The sequence below is a fragment of the Pipra filicauda genome, unplaced genomic scaffold, assembly GCF_003945595.2.
Source record: "Pipra filicauda isolate LSUMZ 115617 unplaced genomic scaffold, ASM394559v2 scaffold69_size3009148_pilon, whole genome shotgun sequence".
Classification (NCBI taxonomy): domain Eukaryota; kingdom Metazoa; phylum Chordata; class Aves; order Passeriformes; family Pipridae; genus Pipra; species Pipra filicauda.
In genome coordinates, this window is record NW_024104864.1 from 629,088 (window position 1) to 646,307 (window position 17,220).

The 17,220-nt window shown below is 41.6% G+C and overlaps 1 protein-coding gene across 3 annotated transcripts in view; it reads left to right on the top strand.

Annotated features, from left to right (window-relative positions):
• Positions 1-6,741: 6,741 nt before the first annotated feature.
• CFAP91 (cilia and flagella associated protein 91) overlaps positions 6,742-17,220 on the top strand; it is a 31,749-nt gene continuing 21,270 nt past the window's right edge. Inside the window, exons 1-10 of one of the 3 annotated variants that reach the window (XM_027730292.2) lie at positions 6,742-6,794; positions 7,456-7,528; positions 9,628-9,779; positions 12,609-12,692; positions 13,954-14,016; positions 14,864-15,045; positions 15,745-15,922; positions 16,269-16,426; positions 16,666-16,851; positions 17,003-17,145. In XM_027730292.2, coding sequence (XP_027586093.1) covers positions 9,652-9,779; positions 12,609-12,692; positions 13,954-14,016; positions 14,864-15,045; positions 15,745-15,922; positions 16,269-16,426; positions 16,666-16,851; positions 17,003-17,145 — 1,122 coding nt within the window. In that variant the 5' untranslated portion in view covers positions 6,742-6,794; positions 7,456-7,528; positions 9,628-9,651. Of the gene's footprint in view, positions 6,795-6,835; positions 6,996-7,455; positions 7,529-9,627; positions 9,780-12,608; positions 12,693-13,953; positions 14,017-14,863; positions 15,046-15,744; positions 15,923-16,268; positions 16,427-16,665; positions 16,852-17,002; positions 17,146-17,220 lie in introns of those variants that run through there. The other 2 variants (XM_027730293.2, XM_027730296.2) reach the window with 2 other exon arrangements.

Here is a 17,220-nt window from a genome sequence, read left to right on the forward strand (position 1 = left end):
TGATTTGCACTTGTTTTCTTCTGCTTTTCTTCTTGCTGATCTCCTTCTCAAGATCTTTAGAATCCTTGTTCCCACCAAAAATCAATGGGACTTGACTATAAAGTGCTTAATTGTCAAATTTTAAAAAGCATTAGGGCATCTCCATATGCAAGGATTCTCAAGAAAGCCTATTTACACTGACATCTTCCTAGATATCTGCAGTACTAAGAAAAAGAAGGCAAGAGAGAACAAGTCTCCTATAAAGACTTTCATCTACTTTTTTTTACCATTTCAGCAGTTGTACCAGAAGATGCCTCTCTTAGCATGGCTCTTAGTAAAAATGGCACAAATTAACCACAGACTTCCTCTGTGCAACAATAAATTTTACTCAGTGCATCCTATCTGGACTAGGCACATCATTAACTACTCCAGTCGCTTATTTAAAACCCAGAATGGATTCTTCAAAGTCTGGTTCTCCTAGGGGTCCATCCAAAGACTTAGGATCAAAGAGGGGATGTTTCCAGATCAACATGCTACACAGTGAGCTCTTATCATGTTCTCACCATTGGTATATCAAGACACCAGTGATATGCTCTAGATCCTGTACTGTGTTCTGTTCAGTCTCCACCATTTGAGACTGGGAAGTGATGTGGAAAGGACTATGTGGGTGCAGGCAAAGACAGAGGGGAAAGACAGGGGAACTTTCAGGAAGAGACCACAGACTTTGTTTTCTTACATGAGGGAAGTGATACTTCTGCATCCTTCCCCAATCCTTCAAAGGGCTGTGTTGAGCCCCCATCCAATTCTAGCTCTTTTCTTCCAATGGCCTGAGTGTCCTGTCACTGCTTTCTCACCTTTTTACTTCTGATAGGCCACCCCTGGGCCCTTGGATGTGTGCCAGCCCTCACCTGACCTCCATTAGGTGGATTGCAATTAAAGGATGATAAGTAAATGGGTTTTTTTGAAAGCTTTAATAGATGAGATTAAGATTATGTGCAATAATTGTTTAAGAGTAAATATGAGTGTAGTGTATGGAAGTGTATGTATGGTAAGGACAAGCTGAAATGAATCTCCATAGCACTTCTGTCCAGATATTTAATTTCCACAAAGGGAGTGGCTAAAGTAATCATAGGAAATCAAGAGTCCCTGATGCTCCATTCAGATCAGACAAGCACAAACATTCACTCCCCAGAAAAGTGTCTTAACACACTGAAACTTGAAACCTGCAAGCAAACATGATGGTATTGACATTTATTCCACTGAGTATCACATGAAAGGAGTAAGAACACCATGAATTCATTGGTTTCCTAAGGAGTTCAATCCAAGATCCTTTTCCTGCTGAGGTGAAACAACATAGAATCATAGACTCATAGAATCAGCTGGGTTAGAAGGGACCTCCGAAATCATCAAGTCCAACCCTTGATCCACTACCACTGCGATTACTAGACCATGGCACTAAGTGCCACATCCAGTCTGTTTTTAAAAATCTCCGGGGTGGAGAATCCACTACTTCCCTGGGCAGCCTGACTACATGACATGACACTATTTCCCTGGCATGCCTGACTACAGCCCAGCAAATCATCCAGATGTCATCTCTGTTCTTTAAGAATCTCATCCAAAGCCGATCCATCCAAGTGAAATTATGTATATGAATGTCCTTCAGTGAATGCCTGAAATATTGGTAAAATTGAGGTTTTGCCACGGATTGGACTTGTCTGAACCATAGGCTGGAAATTGCCTTAATTCCACCGTCTTTTTTTCATTTTTTAAATGTTAATCAAAACCATTACAGAAGTCTTTCAGCAGGCTTTGAAGTGAATCTTTTAACGGTGATCACAAAGTACTACTACTTCATTTTTTTTGAACTTTGACTTTTTAAGCTCTCCTCATCTGTATATTGCTTTTACTACAGGAAATGTGCCAACAATCATACTAAGAAAAAGAAGGCAAGAGAGAACAAGTCTCCTATAAAGACTTTCATCTATTTTTTTTTTACCATTTCAGCAGTTGTACCAGAAGATGCCTCTCTTGGCATGGCTCTTAGTAAAAATGGCACAAATTAACCACAGACTTCCCCTTTGCAAAGTTCCATTTACCACCATCAGTGAACTGAGGCCATTTTTACAAAGGATGTTATAAATTACAAGTGAGGTATTCCATAGTGGATATAATGCCCTACTACAGCCAAAGGTCAGCACAGAGACAAGGTCTCAATCCACAACATAGTCTGTCACAGCATCTGTCTTCTCACATCTTTTTGAGAGTTACCTCTGTTTTCTGTTGTGAATAGCGACCACATCTTCCTCCTCTTCCCTTCTTCTTCACTCTCCTACACCATCTTTTCTGGTGAACTGGAAGGAGGGCTCCCTTCTTCTGGATTAAAAATCTAGCAACCACGTTGACTGCATCCTTGTGCTGCTGCTGCTTTCCTGCTTCTTTTGAACCACACACCTGGAAAAAGGTGTTTATTATTTACAGTTAGTAAATCATGTGCAGCTCGGACAGGGAATGGAAATTAGCGATTACCTTGGATGGGTCCAACCGCCGAATTCATTTTATATCCTTTCACATTTAAATACAAGAGCTGAACTGGCGGCGCCCAGGCTAGAGCCTGGGATGGACCGGACCACAGACGGAGGAATTATGACATCTTGTGGCAAAAATGGGAAATGACACACTAACGGTTACTAATTTTAAATAGATTACTTTGGGGATTTCCTGCCATCAAAGCCTCAATAGTGCTTTTAATGCTATAACCTTGTTGCCTGTAACTTAGATTTTTTTTTTTAATAACTAGAAAAATGCCACCACGAAGCATCACATGCACCCAGCAGCCCAACAGTGCTGTCATTTGACACCTGCTAACAGCAGATGAGGACCATCTATGTAATGAAGTTTAAAGCCAGATGGGTGACATCTTGCCAGGGTCTCACAAATCCTCGTGGACTGCAGGGTAAAATTTACGTACAAGAAACCCAGTTCCCTCCCAGGTTTTAGAGGACAGAAGGAAAACAGAGTAGAGAGACTCATCATCTGTTTAGCTTAACTTCTTTGCCATATCCTCTGTAATCCTGTCTTTCCACACCATTCCCCACATTTTCAGCTCCTCACGTAGGTCTCCCATTTTCTTGTCCAGACCACTTCAGTTCTGCTCTACTGGCTGCTCACCTTGCTCTCCCTCCACCCCCTGCACACTGGTTCTCTACCACCCCACCCTCCTACTAATTTTTCTTTGCTCGGCCAGTCAGGTTTCTCCTCTAAAATTACACTTTCATGTCCAATCCATATTTTCTTTGTCCAGCTACTATTTGCTCTCAACTAGTGCCTAATCCTACCTTCCTTGCCTAAATTTTCTACTTCCCTTTGTCTGATTTTACAGTTCAAACACATCAGCAAGTCATCACAGCATAACAAGTCTGTCAACAGAGTAGCAGTAATTCATCTTGCAGCAAATTACATCATCTTATCTCAAGGTTAATGTGAGGTAAAATGCACTTGGCTCAGCCTCTGTCACAGGCAGCTAAAGTAGTGCACTTTTCTGCAGTTTTGCAACATGCTATGCACTGGCAAAGTTAATCCAGCAGTAACTCACAAGGGTGTGGACAGTTTTACTCATACATCTGAGCACCTGGTGTCCCCTAGAGCCAGGTGGCTATTAAAAAAAATAATCAGCTAGACAGCACCTCAGCTCAGCTACACAGTCTTGCTCTGGAAAAGTAATTAATGAAAAAGTAAAAAAAAAAGCCAAAACCGACCCAACTCTACGGCCCACAAGTTTGAGGAGAAAGCCCATCAATCAAGTTCTTTTGTAGGAAACAGGAATCTTTTTTGATTGCTTACAGTTTAGTTGCCTTCAGCTCACTTTCACCAGAGCAACAGGATATGTCCCTGACACAGACAGACTAACCCGCCAGATAAGCTTTGAGCCCCTTTTCCAAAGTGCTGGTCAGAGACTAGGTTGCCAAAGTTTAATGCCTGGGATCAAACATTCTCACAGTCTTTTGTGTTTTGTGATCTTTTCCTCTGGACATGGCTGATCTACATTAAAAATAAATAAATAAAGAAAGAATGATTCAGACCAAACCTCACCACTTTGCCATGGCAGTGTATTCCACAGCACACACCAGTGTGCCAGGGGCCCTGGCCAGGTTTAACACAGCTTCAGGTCCACAGGAATATGATTTCAGGCAAAGAACATTTGACATAGTAACAATCGACACAACTTTCAACACTTGTAAGGCTGTCCACTCTCCACACCTGTAGTTCACAGAGATTTCTTGGAAATACTAGTTAAAAATTAGCCAATATTTTACATGCACACACTCTAAGCAAGTTCCATGAACCTGAACCTTGAGCTTTTTGGCTCAGCCAGCCACATATACCTGTCACCTCCCATGAGTGAGTACTAGTCTTCAGGCAGCTATGCAGTGACCTGAAAACTTTTATTTTCTGACAGATTAGTTTTCAGGCACATCAGTCTCCGGAATTGGTTCGCTACATAGTCTTTCAGCTGCCAACACTGACAGATCAGAAGCAGCGGGGCCAGGCAGCTGACGGTGAACAAGGAAAAAGGGAGCAACATCTTACATTTAACCCAATTTAATGCAGTTAAATAGTGGGAATGCAGCTTTTTAGTTTTCCACAACTCCAGAGAGCACTTATCTGTTACGCTACCCCCTGGCATTTTGTAGTACTCTCAAGAATGCATTTAATTGTTCCATTGTTCCTTCTCAACTTGGTTTCCATCTGGTTTCTTTCCCCATCAGAAAAAAAAAAGAAAGAAGTCCAGGCCACCTGTATCCAGTCATCTCTGAAAACCTTAAAGTGGAAAAATGTGAGAGGGTGGAGCCAACAAAGAGTAATTTTTTGGCCAAAGTACAGTTTACACACCTCATTACCTCAAGGCAGATGTTCAGAATGGAAAAATTTCAGCACGGAGTCATGGAGTTTTAATGAAATGAGATACAAGAAAGGAAAATTGAACTCGATCACAAGAAATGGTGGGCAACTACTAAAAAGTGACTTTTGCTGCCTGTGTCAATAATTACAATGAGGTGTCACACTGTAAAGCTCTTTAGTAAAATGAGGGCCTTTACAACCTGCTGGATATCTTCAGGGCATGGATCAATCCATCATGGGAAGTCGCATCCTACATACGTCTGTCAGAAAACCTCAAGTTGCGACAGCATTTCTTAGTTCAGACTCACAGCTTCAATTTACCCATTTTGACCAAATAACTTAACAAAGTTGTTGCTTCCAGCAAGTGATGGGCCTTTAAGAAAGTAAACCAGCATTCAAAGTTGAATTGTCTACAAGTAAATTCCCAGAGCCAAGGAATTTGGAACCACAGTCCTAACGTTGCTCTCCTGTGATGAGATACTGAGGGGCCAAAATTCTATGTCAGACATGGCGAGCTGTGAATAACCCTTTGATATACAGTTTTATACATAACTAACATAGGGGACTTGCTTCAAGATTATAGGCAGAGAACAGGACCCATTTGCAGTTTCACTGCTTTTTATGTCCTATTCCAAGGTAGCATTGCCTGCAAATCTCCTTATGTTCACAAAAGCATTAGCCCTTTCTGTTTTTAACATGCAGCATGAAGAAGCTTCCAACTTTGTTTCTCATAGAAGGGGATGGCCTCCTCCTTATGAAAACAGCAGTGTTTTGCAAAAGGCAATATTTATTTGTAATGCTTTGTACAGGCCTCTCCAGATGCTTTACAGATGCAAAAATACATGCAGCCCCTCTGGGCAGTAAATACCAAGCCTATTTTCACGGAATCACAGAGTCAATTAGGTTGGAAAAGACATCGGAGGTCATTGAGTCCAACCCATGACCGGACACCACCACCTCAACTAGACCAGGGCACTGAGTGCTATGTCCAGTCTTTTCTTTTACGCCTCCAGGGACGGTGACCACACCTCACTGGGTAGTCCATTCCAATGTTTAATTACCCTTTCTGTGAAGAAATTCCTCCTAATATCCAACCCAAACCTCCCGTGGTGCAGCTTAAGACTATGTCCTCTCATCCTGTCGCTAGTTGCCTGGGAGAAGAAACTGACTCTCACTTGGCTACAACCTCCTTCCAGGTAGTGGACAGTGCTAAGGTCCCCCCTGAGCCTGCTTTTCCCCAGGGTAAACAACTTCAGCTCCCCAGCCGATTTGTGATCCAGACCCTTCACCGGCTTCGTTGCCCTTCTCTGGACTCGCTTTCACCACTTTATGGCTACAGAAGTCCTAAGTGATAACAAGCAAAGCCAGGAATAAGAATACCCAGGCTTGAATCCTGTCCCTAACTATAACTGCTAAACCAGATTTCTTAAGCACTAAGCGAGAGTCCAGGGGGACTGGGGAGCATCACATAAAACAACTTCAGCAGCAGCTGTTAAAAAGTTAAAATATGTATGTCCTTCCTTTCCCCGCCCCCCTGGAGCGCGCCCCATCCTCCTCAATATACAGCCCGATCCCCGCGCCAGCGCCGCTTCCCCGGCGGCGGCACAAGATGGAGGCGGGAGGGCTCAGCGGGAAGCAGGAGCGGCAGCCCGCGGCACGGGGAGCTGGAGGGACAGGGAGCGGGCGAGGGAGCGGGAGCAGCAGCGCGGCGGGGGAAAGCCCCGAGGCGCGACGCCGCCTCCTCAAAGAGTCACCACCACGGCCCACAGGGACCAGGAGCGGTCCTCCCGCAGCAACGTCCCGGGGGGGCGGGACATTCCCGGCCCCGCCCGCCGGCCGTGGCCATGGGAACGGCAACCGTGCGAGCCCCGCTCCGCGGGGACGGGCTCCCGGCCGGACCTCCGGCTGCCGCTACGGTACCGGGAGCGGCGCGGCCACGCCCGACACCCTCTGCGGGAGCGGGGCCGCGTCAGGCGGGGCCGGGGCTGGGCGGCGCGGGCCGGGAAGCGGTTGTGCTGCCCGGGCGGACCTCCCGCCTCTGCCCGGGCCTCCCCTGCCGGAGGGGCCGAGGGGCTGTCGCTGAGCTCGGCAGGGAGGGCAGGGCTGGGACCGGGCGGGTGGGTGCCACCCCGGGAGCGGGAAGGGGGTGGAGCTGGCGGCAGTAGTAGCGAAGTTACCGGGGGAGGCTCGGGGCGATGAAACATTTGCGGGCTTGAAGCAAAGCCAGCTTTGTGTCCCAGAGGGGAGCATCATGTAGAGTATGGTACTTCCATTGATTACCATTGCACCTTTTAATGCTTCGTGTCTTCACGTTTTCTGTTTAGGTTGGCAGAGCTTCCAAAACCAGTAGATTTTTCTAGTAGTGTGTGTTCCACTGAACACTAGTACTTCAGCTCTGAGCCTCATTTGCGTGATGGTGGAATTTTTTTGATATAGAGATATGTATGTCAGTTTTTTCTTTCCTAGTTTGTTTTATACTGTCCTATGGCCAGACTTCGAAAGAGGGAAGCATAGCCTGATGATTTGTGCTGATTCTTCAAATATGTAACTACTTCCATTTGTTCACTTACCTTTCAGACCCTCTGTACACACTGTCAAGTGAGAAGGACCATTCAAAGTCAATGTCCACACTCAACTTGGTGATAAAGTGGTAGGTGTTGGCCAAAGACAGCTCACATGTGCACCTTGTATTTTTCTGTGTATGCATACACATGGATAGAAACTGTATCTCAGTCCTGAGCTGCTCCCTTAAGACAGCAAAACACAAAGCAAAGGAAGCAGTTTTAAATAAAACAAGACAACAGAGTAACCATGATTGCTGGCCTAGGGTGACTCAGTAACGGGAGCCTAGAAATACCCAGTTTCACGTTCTGAGTAATTTCCTAAATTGTTTGTCAGTATTTTTAATAGACTATCTCCAAATGCTGTTAAGTATAGCTTGTATATATTATTTAGATCTAATAAAATAGCTGGACAGTTGTTGGGCTGTTGTCCAAGCAGAGCTGGTAAAATGTGTTATTTCACACGGTGCCCCCTCACTTACCTGGGGATATACTTACACTACAGATCAACATTGCGTACTTGGACTAAAATGAAATAGGTAGCAACAGCTAAGCAGCCTATAAAGACTGCAAATCCATCCTGATTCTTCCTACGGGTTTAGCACAGTTTAACTTCTAGCTAAACCTTATCTAGATAGCCCATGCTTAGCTCTCTACTTCAGTTGCTCCTCTGCTATCAGTATTGCCCCCTAGATGGTTTAAAACCAGCCAGGGCATGTCTGTGGGAGTTGCAGTTGCACCTTTAGACATCAGTGATTGACACAGAGTGCCAAAGGAAAACAGGCTTGGTACAACTGCACAATGAACTGGATTTCAAACAAAGAGTCCTCCTGAAGCTATGCATTTGACTGGGGCTGCAAGGGCAGATATTCTGAACTCAAACTCCATTGCTGTACAGCAAGGAGAAAATCCCTGAACAGCTTTCCAATACTGGAGTCAAGGAATGTGTTTTTGAAGAATGTTTTTGGATGTCTCTTACTCCATTATCTCAGACTCTTTCTTATATCTGCGTGAAGAAACCCACGTATTTGTCTGCCTCTCTGTGGAGAGACATGCACGTGGAGCTGGGAACACTACCTGTCATCAGAGAGACCCTTGCTACGGTATGGCTGTGATAACAGTTCAGACCAGACAAAGTAAGCAGGCATACTGTCACTGAAGTTGTCATCTCATAGGTGTAATGGTGTGGATGGGTATGGTGGTAGACTCCAACTTGTATAAATCATGTTTTAAAATGAATCGGCAAGTGCATAATTCGCAATTCAAAACACCTCAACCTTTATCTATAGCTTCACAAAATGGGATGGGCAGAGGTTGTAGTAGGAGTTGATGGGGTATTCCAAACTCTCAAAAGTTGGACTCCCTTTGAAGAGAAATAAAACAAAATTCAGTCTCATGCAGAACAAGCAGCTACTCATGGTAGGGTGCCTATATCTTCATCAACTAATACTGTCTTCGACTCCAATGAGTTGGTGCACTTGAAGTCACCACTACCCTATATGCATCTGAGTTAGCACCTGCTGAAATGAAAGGGGCAATTCATGATTCAATTCTTATTTCAGTCTTTACAGAAGCTCAAGCCAATATAGCTACATCACTTACACTTGAGTCACGATTGCAAAGATTTATTGGCAGCTGTAAATTTAGTGATTTAAGGCATATCTACCCAGGGAAATTAGTGCTTAAATGGAAGGGTGTAGATTTTTAATGTGATCATTTTTTGTGTGCTAGCTTCCATTGAGATATTTTTAACAAATGCTAAAATTGTTACAGCATAAAATAATGTAACTTTACTCTGTAAGTGGAATATGTTACTTAATTTCTGGAGCACTAGAAATAGAAGGGAGTTACATGGGGTAATGTGCTAGAAGTTCACATTGCTGCACATTCACAGTTACTGCACACTAACTTCTTTATGTAACAAAGCGTTAGACCCTTCGATTTTAAGTATAAGTTTAGCACTGGAAAACAGCCGGAAGACAAATCTGTGCATCTGCTGCTAGTCTGGTATGCTCCACATCTTGAGAAGTACCATCTAACCAGCTGACATCATTAGCATACGTATGCTGCCTTCTTTTCCCATCCCAAATGTCCTGTAAATCACAGAAGGATGAAATTCTGATCTCTTTAGTGCTGTTTGAAATAGCTAAATTACTACCTCTCTTCTTTGTGTCCACACAAACACTAGGTAAAAGCACCTATATTCAGAAGTATGGCTACTGGATTGATTCATTTTCCAGCCTGCAGTTTGTGTCTGAAGGGCAAAGATCCAGTGCCTGCATTTATTGCTCGAAGATGGAGGGCTCAGCAGGGCCTGGAGGCTCTTCAGCAGCTTGCTGTGTAAGTGTTCTATGGTTGGATAATTTAAAATGAACATACAAACAAAACCAACAAAAGCCCGTGCACACTGAAGTGGAGATGACTGCAATTTGCTCCTACTTATATTTCCCTCGAAATTAAGAGATTGCAGCTGTTGTGGAGTATGGTTACCCATCTGTTTCCTACAGGGTGGATGTTGCACATTCCTTCATCCCTGTGGTATCTACTTTGCAGTGGTTGCTGTGAAAGAAAAGAGAGTTATTTCTTTCTCTTATAGATCAGATGAGTTATGAAGATTTCAGTGACTCATGTGTGTTACTTCAGTGGGAGCTGTTTCATTTTAGTCCCGTGCAATTGCAGCTGGTTAGGTTGTTTTTGCTGTTCATTCAAGAGTCTTTGGGACCTGAATCAGGGCACCACATGCTGGGTGCAGGGGTTTTTTAGTTGAACTTTCTCCTTGCATCACCATTTGGGCTTCTGATTCAGCAAATATTTAAAAAAACATTTATATGTTTTGCTGCACCACATGATTTTTTTAAGTCCTCATACAGCTGTATTAAAGACTGCAGGCATCAGCCTAGGTAGTTGTTTTCAAAGTTTTTTTCTGCTTTAACAAACTAACTTTAGACCATGGGCTTTTCAGGTGATACATGCTCTGGGGTTGCTGGTAAATGAGTTCTACCACATGCCAGATGGTAATCAGAGATGTTTAAGAGTGATACAGTGGATTTCATACCTGGTTTTGTTCAGTTTCAAAAGCATATTCTTCTTATTTCCATAATAAAGTATTTTTAGAGTATTTTTTCCTTACTGCTGTTTTCAGTATTTCAAACTGTCCCCAGTACATGGAAACCTCAGTGGCTTCTTATATTTTGCCTGTTATTCTGTAACAACTTATTTGGCATCTGTGCTACTTTAAAATTGATTTACATTTCAACAACATGTATTTGCAAAATGTCTTGCAATTAACAAAAAAAATGAGAAATACATCCCCTCTGTTTCAACCTGCACTGATTGACAGCGCTGCTGATACAGAAGACAGAATATTTCCCAGCTGTCTTCTCAGTAGTTGCATTGCCTCTGCAAGGTTACCAGGAATAAATGCTCATTTATTTCAGCCAAGTCAGCAAGAATAAGTCAAGGACATGCAAGAGGCAGGATCTGTGGAATAAAAGGGGCTATTTCCCTGGGTTCCCATTGTGCCTGTACTATACCATAATAGGATGAACAGCTTATGCTAATAAAGTTAGATCATAAGAATAAGTGCCCACCTGTGCTGAATGAAACACAAATCCATCTGGATGGAGCAACAGTCTGATATTTAAAGAGTCAGCTAGTGAAACTAGCCATCAGCTCAATTAACTCATTTGAATTACAAACGCAACTTCACAATAATAGTTTGATTAGTGCTGAGCAAGTATGTCAGGTTACCACACTGCATCTCAAAATACTCCCCTCTCTTTCGTTATGTGATATGACTGAAAGCCCTGGGAAGAGATGACTTTAAACTTACCTTGGCAGTAAATTGTGTGTCACGGGAGGTTAATGAAGTATCTCTCTCTAGGCTTTCCTGTAGCAGGTAACTGTACTGTGGCTCCCCAAATTCCACAGCACAGTTTGCAGGACTTAGATGAGGTCTTTGAAAAGCATGCAATGCAATGCCTGATCTCAGCATGCAATCCTCTGTTTTGATCCCAGCTGTCAAGCAATGTTATGTACTGTCAATTGCATCTCTGTAAATATACCTTTGTATGTAAAATTAGGCATCAGCAAACAACTCCAGCATCCACAATCCCATACATCTAAAGGTCAGAAGTCTTACAAGTTGCCAAAACTGGTCTAAGGAAAAACCCAGCCTTCAGGATTGCCAGTGGCCTGGGTTGGAAGGGACCTTAATGATCATCTAATCCCCCTGCCATGGATAGGGACACCTTTCACTAGACCAGGTTGCTCAGAGCTCCATCCAGCCTGGCCTTAAACACTTCCAGGGATGGGATATCCACAGCTTCTCTGGGAAGAACTTCTGTTTTTTGTCTTTAACCACCTTGCAGGTTAAGAAGAGTATGCAGTGGTAGTAAAATCAAATAGCAATCTTCATGTATAGCTTTCAAATTACTCAATTCTTCCCATTCTCTCACGGACTGCCTTAATGAGGTCTTCCTCATGGTCTTCCAAAGCCTTAAAGAAAACTCTTCAAGGTGTTATAGTGAAAAAATTAAGGTCTGCCTATTTGAATTTCAAAATGGTGAAAAAAGAAAGAGGATTCTTGCAAAAGATATGGTTGTTCCAGCATAGGTTTTGAAACATTCACATTGTCATTCCTAATTTTTCTCCTTTATTTGAGAATTCAAATTGAAAGTGCTGATTCTAAAATTTTCAACATTTGCTCAAAATCCATTTAGCTCTTTTTCAAAGGTAGAAAGTGGTAGTCCTCTCCTTTGCTCATTCTACTGCTTTACACATACTTTCTGTTACGGGAAGCATTTAACTCTTAAGGAATGAGGTTACTCCCTCCACTCCCAATAAAAGTAGTTTTACTTTACAAAGTCAAGCGCGTACAAGTGTCCAATCCCTTCCATAACAAGGGCATAAGAAAGTTTTAATAAAGGCAGCAAATAACCATTTCTGGACAATACATAGTGGGCAATATACATAAAGTGTCAAACTGTTTTGTTACATAGATCAGTATGAAAAAAAGCTTATATAAGTATGGGGATTTTGGGCAATAGTGTGATGCACGTTGGATTGTGCAACCAGATGAGAGAGAATTTAAAAAAAGGGCATAAAGAAAAAAGGTCAGAAATACTCTGAATGTACTTCTTTAATTATATCCTGTATTTTGGCTTTCAGAGCTCAGTCTTCTCTTCAGATACCTCAGATTGTGTATGAAGATCCTGAAGTTGATGGAAGGAATCGCTACAAATATTTTGTACAGTAAGGAATGAACTGGTTTAAAACAGTTCAGAAGCTTGCTTCTGTGCAGTTTAAAGAGCACCTAAGTAAAGGCCAGAGCCTTTAATATTTTTTCTGTATTTTCTGTCAGTTCTTTGATCACTGATATAGAAAATTTAAATAGTAACCAAATCTTAAATCACAAGATCTTTTTTAAATTTACACTATGCCAAAATTTTCAGCCATTGATTTACCAGATAGGCAGATATACCAGACATTCTGTACTTAATAATTATTTGTAGAAAGATTTGGACTGTAGATCCTCCTGTGCAAAGGAGGATACTTACAAAGCCATTGTGGTTCTCCAGACCCCTAGAAAGTTGTCTTCTTAAGAAGGAACCTTTTAACTCCTAGTTTCTGCCAGGAACAGCAATGGGCGATTAACTTTTCATCGGTGTCCTCTACTGCAGGACTGCTCTGCTCCTTCCAGAATGATGCTGCAGGTCAGGAATGGACTCAAGATCTGAACAAACAGCTAGCATATAAACATTCTTGACTTAGTCATATACACTTTGAATTACATTCACTATTTTAGTCAGCACCTATTGGCCACTATGTCCACTTTACATACAAAAAAATTGCCAAGTTTAATAAATTGAAGTCCTTTATGGCTCCTTTAACAGCAATTAAAAAAAGAAAAATGTTATCTTCTGCAATTTGAAATTAAGCTTTAAAGTCTCCAAAAGGCATCGATAATGAACTGCAATATGCAAACTATAAGAATGCTTGTGAAGGAATTATCAATATTTAGTTGAGCCCCATCACTTTCAAAATACCTCATAAAATATTGCAAAAAAGGAAACTATCAAGTTAGATAAGTCCAAAACAGTTTACCTTATCAGCTAATCGTAGGAATTCATTTCAGCGTTTCAAGCAGTTATTAAAAAACCCAAAACTGCCCTCTCAAAAACTCAAAGTGAAAAAAGTAAACTAATTAGTGAAACATGAACAAAATATTGTGAGCACACTCAAAACTAATTTTAATTATTATCTTGTTTTGCAGTTCTACTTTCTGCTTTAACATAACAGTAACACTTAATCCTACTAGTGAATCTTATTCTTAATCCTACTCTGTTATTCCTTAGCTATGAAGGAATTACTTAATATTCTGGTACAATTCTTAAACATGCAACTACAGAACCTGTAAAATCAGTGTAACTCCACTGGAATTAGTGGACTGCAGTTTTTCTAAACCATAATGATCTTTTACACTCATCTCTTACATTCATTCTGTTTTTTTCAGCACTCTCTCTGATAAGCCGCTTCCAGTAAATGTTCCCTTAGATGTTGCTTATGAAATAACAAAGTAAGTAGTGACTTCTGGACATTACTGTTGTAATGGGTCACATCTCACCAGAAAAAAATTAGGCAACTATTTAGCTGGTGACCAGTATTTTTCATAATGAACCGAGGGGAAAAACTTCTTAAGAGGTGAGGGTCTGTTCATCATTGAGAGTTATTGAGGAAACAGGCGATAGACTTTTTCAGAATTTGCTTGTAGTATATAAAGAGTGCTTTGTGAGTAAAGGACATGTGCCTCAAGTGTTTTATGCTTATGAGGCCTAAGCTAAGTGTCTCTGAATCTTAGAAGAGATACAGTTGCAAAGAAGATTCTCCAGTACAGCAATATTGTTGGAAAATCTGGTATTTTATTACAATCTGTGTGATAGATACAATACTGTTCAGTGTGTAGAGCATCCATGAAGTAGTATAATGTGGGTATCAAATTTTGAGGTCACATAAGAAAATTCAGTTCCTAGTAGAGTCAATGGAAATTGCACATGCTTATATCACAATTAAATTTTTATTCTGGAATTGTTGGAAAGAAAAAAATGTAAGCTAAATTGAAGTAGTCCTTCATGTTACAGTCAACCATTAGTTACTTTTTGTGTCCATTAAAGGCAATGCTTTAGAATGGATACATAGGAAAGATTTATATGTAATAATTGTGAGCACTGAAACCGGAAGATTTCTGGATTGTTTACCTAGGGAGGGTGTTTCAGAGGACACGGTGAAGCCTCAGTCTGCTTTTACTAAAGATAATGGAGCATCTTTTGTTTTGTTTTGTCTTGGTTTTTTTTGGGTTTGTTTGTTTGTTCGCTTGTTTTTTAATTAATATGACGAATGTTCTTCCTTCTTGCATCTCTTTTTAGGACAGAGCCATATGTTCATTCAGCTACAAAAGACAGCCACGTCTTTGGCCCCATGTTCCGAACTTTGGGTACTCAAACAGATTACAGGGATGGTGAAGCCCAGACGGATCCCTATTCTCCTGAATATATAGTTCACGGTGGCTCAGTCCCCGAACTTCTGACTCTTGCTACACTCACTTGGGGTGAGTTGTGAAATTAAAATAAATTATAATTATCATGTCACCCCTTTAGGAGGAGGTTCTTCTCTTTTCAGTGTCAGGTTTCAAGTCTATTGCCAGCTTTGGCAGTCCTTTGTTGTGTTCCTTTGAGGCAATTATTTTATCTGTTTCTAAAATATGTATGGTATTTTCCTACTTAATGGCGCCGTTCTGGGGCATTCCATGAACAGTTTTGAGAACACCCAGTGTAAAAAGGTCATGTTTTACAATTACAAACTAGGAGCAGTTTTCCTGTTTACCTACTGTTCTTCAGCTGCTCTGAGTTCAATATCAGTAAAAAACCCCCCTAAAACAGTATAAGGACTGCTGCCCCAGAATATACCTGTGATTCTCAGCTCCCAGTGTCTCACCTGCAATGATGATGGACACTGGACATGCCAAAGAAAGTGTCTTCCTAGGGAAGGTTTTCTTCCTTTGCAGCCTGCAGTAGAGGAATGAAGTGCCAGTGTTGATGTCAACTGAACCATGGCAACTGCAGGCCCTACCATTCCTCATACTGTAGAATTTTACCAGCCTTAGAAGTATTTACTTCTGGCTTTTGACAGTTCTTCTTGTGTTTAACACAAGGGCTTGTGCCCGTCCAGCCCTCTAATACTTTTTGATGGTGGCTACTTGTGGGATTTACCATTCTCCTAAAGAGCTAATGATTCTTGTCCCTGCAAGGCCGGGGGCTACCAGCAGGACTAGAAGAGATGGAGATAATTGACCGCGCCCGGGAAAAACGTGCATGGGAAGCATCTCTTCCACCCATGGACAGTCCCTCAAACACCGCGAAGAGGTTGAAAATGATGGAGGAAATGGAAAGGAAGGAGTGGGCCTTTAGAGAACAGGAAATAGAAAAGTAGGAGTCCAATTATACTCTTTTATTTGTTTTAATTTTTGGCTGAATAGAAAAGGAGCAAGAAGGTTTAGGGGATTTGCTGAAGGGTACAACAAGCCTTATATTTCTGTGAAAATCCCCTGATTTTGGGAAGGGATATTTTCGTTAAACTTAATCTAAGAGACTGCTACTGCCTTACATTTCACCAATGCTTAACTCACTTTTTAAAATGAAAGACTGAATATGAGATGTGCACTATGAACTATTTGTGAAGTAGTCCGTTGGTGTGTAGGATTTGATGATGACAGTGTTGCACAGAACAGTGCAGAGTACAGTAGATAATACCTGACCTTTTCTTTCCTTACAGGTTGCAGAAGGTTCGACTGGAAGTCTTAAAGAGGATGCTGCGGAGGCGAGAGGAGAATCAGAATAAGGTGGATGCCAAGCGCTTGTGTGACTACTGGCAAAATCGCCAGAGGGCTAGAGAAGAGAAAATAAAAAAGATTCGGCACGACTGTGCATTGAGTAAGTTTGAAAGACAGAGAGAGAAGGGTATGAGACTTAGTTTTCAGACATTTCTATTTTCACGAGGTTGTAGTCTGTTCAAAATGAAACAGATTGCATCCACAATATTGATATGCATGGCCAGCATTTGGTCTATCACGTCTTTGTATTATCTAGCAAAAGCTCTCGTGAATTTCCGAAGATATGGCTTTTACAGAACTATTTGTATGAACCTTCTCACATTACTATTTTCTTTTCAGTGCTCAGGAAACTGATAGCTAACAGGAAGAATATGATGGGAAAGCTGGATAGACGAGATATCATCAAAGAATATACTGACTTTTCATCAGAAACATACGCACCTTTGTCTAGAATTGGGTTTTTCCCAGACAACAATTTTTCTGACTGCTATGTGGTGAAAAACTTCTATCTTAACACCTTTGCAGGTAAGGCATTTTAGAAGACTTAATTGTGTGAGAGATTTAATTGAGATATTAACAAAACTCAAATGTCTCTCCTCAACGCTCCATTACTTAATCACTGATTGTATTATAATCTTTGAATGTATTATAATCTTTGTTTGTATTATAATCTTAGGATTGTGTGAACTGGAAGCGTCTCTCCCAGATTCTGTTATCCAGCTCAAGATTAAAGCTCCAAAACCTAAGTGCATTATCACTAAGACTGGCTTTATTAGAAGGTCAGCAAGGCTAGAGGCAGAGCTGGCACAGGTTCACCAGGTATGGAGCTGCATCCAGCAGCATATCAGTTTCTCTTAGATTTGAACTGCTCATAAATGCAATTGGGAAGGCGTG